Source organism: Lupinus angustifolius, chromosome LG05 (assembly GCF_001865875.1).
Source record: "Lupinus angustifolius cultivar Tanjil chromosome LG05, LupAngTanjil_v1.0, whole genome shotgun sequence".
In the NCBI taxonomy this organism is placed as follows: domain Eukaryota; kingdom Viridiplantae; phylum Streptophyta; class Magnoliopsida; order Fabales; family Fabaceae; genus Lupinus; species Lupinus angustifolius.
The window spans coordinates 3,078,965-3,087,014 of NC_032013.1; the positions used below are offsets into that span (position 1 = coordinate 3,078,965).

At 33.8% G+C, this 8,050-nt stretch overlaps 1 protein-coding gene across 2 annotated transcripts; it reads right to left on the reverse strand.

Moving 5' to 3' along the window:
* Window positions 511-7,129, reverse strand: LOC109347487 (aspartokinase 2, chloroplastic-like). 2 transcript variants are annotated; one of them, XM_019587364.1, is made up of 14 exons: window positions 7,020-7,129; window positions 5,847-6,339; window positions 5,551-5,633; window positions 5,396-5,436; window positions 4,859-5,013; window positions 4,549-4,698; window positions 4,342-4,437; window positions 4,146-4,262; window positions 2,124-2,243; window positions 1,937-2,029; window positions 1,731-1,847; window positions 1,452-1,568; window positions 1,142-1,204; window positions 511-754 (listed from the first exon to the last, which is right to left on the reverse strand). In XM_019587364.1, the coding sequence occupies exons 2-14, from the start codon at window positions 6,264-6,266 to the stop codon at window positions 638-640; spliced, it is 1,689 nt and encodes a 562-aa protein (XP_019442909.1). In that variant the 5' UTR covers window positions 6,267-6,339; window positions 7,020-7,129; the 3' UTR covers window positions 511-637. The 2 variants fall into 2 exon arrangements, with proteins under 2 accessions (XP_019442909.1, XP_019442910.1); XM_019587365.1 differs by lacking the exon at window positions 7,020-7,129 and having other exon boundaries at window positions 5,847-6,342.

An 8,050-nucleotide genomic window follows, 5' to 3' on the forward strand; every position in this document is an offset into this window, starting at 1 on the left:
CTAGTCTAATTTTATTATTAGATTGTTGATTGATCTAAATAAAGCTCTTACAATTTGTGTTTTCATCACACCATGTTGAAAATAACCAAATGAAAGAGATATATAGGGAACTTGGAAGGGAATTAACACTCAATAGCATTATCCTAATTTCAACCCTTGATGACTCAATGATACCCGAGGAGGGGAAACAAGGCTACACGAGGAATGTCGAGTCATCAATGCAAAGCTTATGCAATGAAACGAAAAAATTTAATATACACTACTCTAAATCGTTTCCTCTGCCACCAATAAGAAGCAGTCACCTAAATTAAGTGACTATTTCTTATAGGTGACAGAGAGCAAGTAATATGCAAATGGATCAAATCAAGGAATTTTATTGAGATTCTTGCATGGAATGGTATCAAACAACAATATGCAAAATAATTGATTGCATCTAGTTAAGCCAATAGAGGCAGCTATGAAAGAAGGAAAAATGAAAGAATACAATAGCTATAAACTAGTACACAATCCCTCTCAACTATCATATTGTTTAACCATAAAATACACTGTTCTCCTACATTTCAACAACACAAATTGTCATTCTTCTTGTTATTGTATACGTATGCCTAGGAAAAATGTGGTTCTCGTGTCCCTAAGATTATTCAGCAACAGAACCATTCCTTAACTCGGAGAGCTCGCTCTCGAAGAAGACCGAGTGGAGAGCCCTAACACACTGCTCAGCTTCACTATCATTTACAACCAAGGAGATATTCACCTGACAAAAATGAAATAGAATAACATGAACATTCAAACCTTTTGGAGTCTTCACATTTATGTATGTAAATGCCTCCGTTTTTCATTCAAAGCCTGAAGTCGAAAGAACGCCGAGTGTGGAATTAGGATGACAAATTTTATGCAAAGATAATACAACAATATCTTGATCATCTCTCCCTTCAAGTAAATGTGCTTTTTTCATATGAATACAATAGCCAATCATTTTCCAAGGTGACTGAGCCTGATAGGTATTATTAGATCACTTGACACACGGCAAGTGTACAATAAGAACACATGCAAGCCTTTGCATTTGTCTGGGGATGGAAAAGCCTATTGTTCATGATAGCAAATATGATGGAGAATAATAAAAATTTGATTAATTGGGTACCTTAGATGCACCCTGAGAGATCATTTGAACAGTAATGCCAAGTTTTCGAAGAACATAAAATGCCTGCGAAAAATTCCAATCAGAAATCAGTCACTTAAGTGCTACCCTAAAAAAGAGCTAAACATAGACTGATTATGATAGATAGTCTTGCATGATGATTCTTTATAATGGATTATATAAACCGGCATTCGATGATTCAAATATTCTATAGTTCACAACTAATCCAAACACACCCTAAATCTCAACATGAGAAAAATAACTTCAAGATAAACCTCGAACTAATATTCAAATAAACAGAGTATTGCACTACCTTCTCCAATATGAGTGATGACCTCTGAACATTTCCGATGAGAGAGATGATGGATCTATTCTTTAGGAGATTCACCACAGCAATTTTCTCCAGTTCTTCAACAACATGGTCAAGTTCCTGGTCAAAGATAAAAAAATTACAACCAAACAGATTGATGAAATGGATGGTGTATACATCATCAACAAGGCTATCAGGAATACTGGAAAAGAGGAGAATAAAAGACCGCGACAATCATCAACAACCAGGAAGCTAGTGAAAGAAACAGTGTTTTACACTTGCCTGCTGAATTATCTCTCTGATCCATAGCTTTGATGGATCCAATGTCAAGGATATACTAACTTCACTTGTAGCCACAACATCAACTGATATGCCAAAATCTTCGAAGGTCGAAAACACCTGCAAAAGTATGAAGTTCAAGTTAAGACTGAAAGGGATTCAAGTTCAACCACTGGGAGGTCAGATCAGGCAGGCATTAGCTTTCTCACCTTAGCAAGGAAGCCGTACTGACCAAGCATGCGTGTGCTTACAATATCCAACATGGTCACATTGCGTTTCAAAACAATGCTGGTTAATACAGCCTGTAGATGTAAAAAATAAAACTTAACATTGTCTGTCGTTTTCCTGAAGATGAATGGATTTATTATTTACGCCAAGACTATAAATTCTAAAAACCTTGCTCATATCTCTTCCCTTGGCGATGAGAGTACCAGGAGCTGTAGGGTTGTAAGAATTTTTAACCCGGACAGGGATATCACCTTCTCTAGCAGGTCTCATAGATTGGGGATGCAGAACCTGCAAATCGAAGAAATAAATTATTTAGGCTAACCTTTTTTGACAACATTACTCTGATTATCCATTGGACATAAAACAACCGTGCACCACAAACAGCACTATAGACAATAAGTGATAACAACCCTTTCGCTGGGCTTTGTAGCAAATAGGGTAATTAACACAGGCACAAGACAAGCGTATCAACGAAACAAATCTGAGATTGTAAGGAGGGACTAGTTAATGGGCCAAAAATGTACTTATATTAACCATTTGATACCAAAGAAGTTATTGAGTGATTCAACTAGCACTTAACAGCATCCAGCTAGAAACAGGGTTCCTAATTCAACAGTTTTTTGGGAATGAGGTATCTAAAACCCGACAGCTCCAAAACTAAACTCACTAGAGCATTTCATGTCAGCTACAGTAAAATAGATAGAAGAGTGTGATTATCAGCAACAGTATTGCTCACACAAACCCTTTAAACTCTTCTCTAGTTTATCACTATATCCTTATACTAAGAAAGGTAAACTAAGCTAAGAAAAAACAGAGAAGCTGAATTTCTGAGATTTTCTATTATGAATTTTTAGTTGTACAAACTACAAACGATGAGAGTATACTTATATAGGACCGAAGCTCACCTGGCATCAGACTAACTACTAGCTAACTAGTCTGTTTCAAGATTACACAAATAGCACTGCAGTGATTCACACTATATTCTATAATACTTATTTTGTTCATATATTTTTCTTTGCAAAGCAGCAGTTCCTTCATTTTGCTTTGGCCATATCTGTTGCCTATTCAGCATACATAACGAACAATTTCTAAAATCTACTCATTATATGGAGAAATGCCTCCTTAATTGTAGTACTCTACTCTTTCAATGATTGAGAAACACCAGGTATATGTTGTTCTTGTACATCCTTGATCCTCCTCTTATCTGTGTATTCTGAGACAGAAAACTTGAAATTTTGTGATTTTTATGCATACCTTATATTCCCTTAAAAATTATTCAGTTCCTGTATCTTGGTCACCTAATATTTTTATGATTGGCAAATCTGCTCTGGAATTTAAATTTCTAAGGTTCACCTGTCAACTTAGTAACATAATTTCATAATGTGATATTGTACATAAGTTGTGTTATTCAGATTGTCTTTGATGTTAACCAACTGGTCCCATTAAGAGCTTAATAAACTTGCCAGCATTAAGTTCAGATGTGTTGTGTGATTCACATTATTAAAATTTCAGGAACTCATACAAAACAAGTTCTACAAGCCAGGTGGTCTAGAATTTTCTGGAGCTGGATTATGGTACTCATTCAGATTAATGCAGATGATATGTTGCAGATTCAAACAGCTTAATTGCTGCTTCTACAATATGCATGTTACATGCTGGTATATTTAAAACACTAGCCCACTTATTTTAGCATCGTTGGAAGCTGATTTACTTTTAGCTTAATTGCTGCTTCTACAATATGCATGTTTCATGCGTAAGGATGCCAATAATTTATTGCCGTATTTTGAGCTGCACTCTAGTATGGAGCAGAATTTGCATTTTTTCAGGAGGATAGTATTGAGTTCATGGCTTCTGCATGGTTTTCTCATGATTGTTTTAAGGATGTTAACATTGATATGTACAAAGATTGAACAGATTTGCTCCATTTTTTTTGGAGACATGGTCTCTGATTTTCAATTTCTCTATTTTGGAGGATACCTTATTCTCCCCCAAGTTATGCACTTACACTTTTTTCTCTTTTCTCTGACAAATTTCAGTTTCTATAAAAAACAAAACATGCACACAACGTTTATAAAGTAACTACACCTTATAAAAAAAAAGTGTGATAATTTGATATTAAAGCATTATGAAGCATGATTCAACACTAAAGCAAAACTAAGAGAGATTGTATAAGGCATATTGTTAAGATACCTGAGCACCAAAGTAGGCAAGTTCAGCAGCCTCATCAAATGTCAAATATGGAACAGGTGTTGCTTGTGGGCATATATTTGGATCACAGGTTAGAACACCATCAACATCCTTCCATACCTGTTTAGGTGATGAAAAATTAATTGCGTCCTTTTTGTCTCCATTTTGACTTGCAACAAATTTGTGTTTAGATACAAACCTGGATCTCAGGCAACCCTAGTGCTTTTCCAATTGTTGTAGCTGTCAAATCACTTCCACCTCTACCCAGTGTTGTCACTGCACATGATTTCCGGGCCTTCAAGAAGAAAATCAAGTCACAACAATTTTCTAAATTGAGAATTCTGATTTTAGCAATACAAAAAGCTAGGAGAAAAGAATGATTCAAAAAGCAAGGCATCACAAAGACCTTTCCGAGGAAGCCTGTAACAATTGGAATTGCAGGATCAGAGACCCAATCACCATGTAGCCTCTTTGCAACAGCAGGATAAGTAGCTTCTAAAATGTCGGCATTTGTGAAGTCATCAGTTGTTATAAAACCCATCTCAAATGCATCATACTGGAATAAAATTAGATTAGCAACAAACCACTATGATCAGGACTGCGAAATCATAATCTGAAGAACTCGTTCAGATCTACACTACCCTTCCTTAGCAATAAAAAACCTAACTACTTTTTAGTTGCAATATGTATTAGAAAGGCAAATAAGAAAAACATACTTGGCGAGCCTTAACACCGATTTTATTAAGATATGCAGCAAAGACCCTAGTTGACATGCACTCTCCAAAGGAAACTAAATAGTCTTTAGTGCGTTGAGTCAACTCTTTTATCATAGCTATCCCCTTCAGAAGTTGCTCCAATTCTTCTAGATGCTCTGGAAATTTTTCCATAGAACATTAAGTTACTCAAAACAATGAGTAGTTCAACCCATGAGTAGATAAAATAAAGTGAAAAAAATACAGAAATATAAATGTATTATAAAAATATTGAAAGTTAAGTTGCAATTATAATTAAAAACCAGGATAACTTTTAAACTTTTTCTTGGTTTGAGAAATATATAGCGTTAAATAGATTCCCAGCTAAAAATATTTAATTTCCGGGAAAACTTAAAAGCTCTTTAATTTACAAGCTTCTTCAGGATATGCTGATATAGATAGACTTGAATGTTGATAATCATAATTCTTAACTAAAAATGGAAATTACAGAACAAAATCTAACCAACAATTGATCTACAGCTTTGGACAAAAGAAACTCACTTGAAACAACAGTTCTGTCCACTCCGAGCTCATCCACAGTCCTGAATAAGATAAGAACACCCACTGAGAATATAATAACTGTCTAATATAAGTGGAGTTTCTTTCTCTAATATTTGTGTTATACTTCAAAAACACATAAAAGAAAACTCTCTTGCCTGAGATGCAGGTCTTTTATAAAGTCGAGTTCTTCAATTATAGAGACATTAGTAGCACCGCAACTTACAGCTTTTTCTCCAGCCTAACAAAACAAAAAGAATAACACAATTCTTTAAGAATAGTTCTTGAGCAACAGGTGAAAAAACTAAAAAGGGTCTTCCTCATTAGTTCTAGTGAAGAATTCAATCATAAAAAATTCTTCATTACGAAGTTCTACCTATAATATATTGGAAATTCCTTCCTAAATTTCGCTTTTTATTTTTAAAAAACAAAAATGAGGGAAAGCTTATTATACCATTAAAAGCTTGTTTGTTGTTTTTCCCATAGCAGAGAGAACAATTATTGGCCTCTCTTGTGGGAAGCTTAGTATAAGAGCAGCAACTTCTCTCATCCTCTCCGCTGAAGCCACCGAGGAACCACCAAATTTCATGACACAAGTGTAACTGCTACAACTTTCACTTTCACCGAAATTCTCATCATTCTCCCCAATCACATTGTTTTTCTTCTCAAGCACATCACTTCTTCTTGTTGTTGTTGCCTTACATGTGACACTTAACAATGATGTCACTCTCTCACTTGAAACAACTCCTCCTGCACTACACAAACCAGCAGGAACAAAATTCACGAACCCGAATCGAGTTTCACAATCCAAGCCTCTCCTTGCTGATACATAAACATTCGCTTTAACACCACAGAGTTGCAATGCACTTGCCATTTTTTACTCCAAGATAAGTTTTTTTTCGACAAATGGAGGATGGAATTGTGATTTCTACCTTCCGAAGCTTGATCTACAAAATAAATGCACATTAAAAGTAAATTGCATATCACTCTAAATAGCTATGAAAAAATGCATAAAATTCATTTACTTCCGTCCAGTCCATGTTTGCAGTTCAGTTTAGTGAGGAAAAGCTTCTATACTTTTAAAATAAATCTTTCCCGCTCAACTTAGACCATTTTTTCCGAGTTGAATTTGGGAGGGGGAGGAAAAAAGAAAGTCTGAGGGCCATGAATTATCTGAAACCTTCCATTTTTTCTTCATTTCCCTCCGAAACCTCAAATAACTTGTAAGGTTTGTTTGCAAGTTTGTTTGAGAGGGGAAGGAATGGAAGGAATGAGAATCACCTCACAAATGTACGTATTTCATGACCAAAAGTCTTTCATTTTCCTCACTAAACCTCCAAAAACCAACTCACACATGGAAATGGACTGTTACTGACTATTTGCGAAATGAGTTTTGGAAAAGAAGGAATACTTTAAAGTTATCAAATCCATTTGCGAGTTAGTTTTTGAATGTCAAACAATGAAAATGGATGTTTCGAAGTCATTTTGTCTATTTGCTAGTAATTCGTGACTCTCAAAAAACCAGTTCGCAAATAGAAAATGACAATTCGGAAAAAAGAAGAAAAGAGAAGCATAAGAATAGATAGAGAAATAGTAGTAATAATAATAATAATATAAAATAAAAAACCTTAGAAAGAAAGAGCCTCAGAAGGTGGAAATGGAAGAAGCGAATGAAGGTGGAATGAATGAGAATAGAAGTAGAAAGGGAAGTTGGTGGCTGCTGCGGCGCAATAACCACTTCTTTTGTTTTTTCTTGTCTTCCAAATCTAAAACATCAAATGAATTGCACAAAACGTGATTTTGCATGCTCCGGTTTTTCGCTTTTAAACAAGTGAGGAATATTTTTTTTATTATCAAAAATATTTTTTCATATTGGATAAATAATTAATTCTTTTAGGTGTATGGTTAATTCATCCATAAATGTTATTCTCATAAATTATATTTCATTTGATCTTTATGTTATTTTAAAGATTTAGTGAGACTTATATTATTAGACCAACTTTGTTGGTAACAGATTGGAGGGATTGAATTTAGTTTTGTTAAAATTTTCTAAATCTAATTTCTTGGTGATTTTAGTTTATCTAGTCTATTCTATTTATTTTCTATTATATCTATTTCTATTATATAAAACCAAAATATATTTTGTTAACTTATTTTTTTTAGTTATACAAATTATCAAAATATATTTTAGTAACTTGCATTTTGCATACAATTATTAAGTTCATTTTTTTTATAAAATTAACAAAAAAAATCTACCTGTAATTATATAGGTATAACTTCATATTTCACTTTCGCCCTCAAACATAAAACAAAAGAAGTATAACCAAAATAAATATATATACATAATTGTTACTAATAAATGCTAAAATTCACGGCAAATTGACTTGGTTGGTAAATTTTGACTGAAAAATTATAGTTTTGGTACACATTCTAAAATAATTACTAAAGTAATACACTTTTCACAAAATTGGTAATCTCATAATAGAGCTCCCTTTTTTTCCTAATCCTATAACACTTGGCAATAGGGTCGTAGACTTTAGTATATATCAATATTTTAATATAATCGGTAATCCTAGTGTATAGTTTCTTCTTCTTCTTTTTCAGGTAGTGAAATCGTCGTCAATAGGATGAGAGTTTATATATATATATATATATATA

Coding starts and splice junctions, on each gene's coding strand:
- LOC109347487 (XM_019587364.1), bottom strand. CDS start 6,266: ATGGCAAGTGCATTGCAACTCTGTGGTGTTAAAGCGAATGTTTATGTA. Junction 5,634..5,846: donor CAACAAACAAGCTTTTAATG/GTATAATAAGCT, acceptor TTGTTTTGTTAG/GCTGGAGAAAAAGCTGTAAG. Junction 2,244..4,145: donor TTGCCTACTTTGGTGCTCAG/GTATCTTAACAA, acceptor TTCGATTTGCAG/GTTCTGCATCCCCAATCTAT.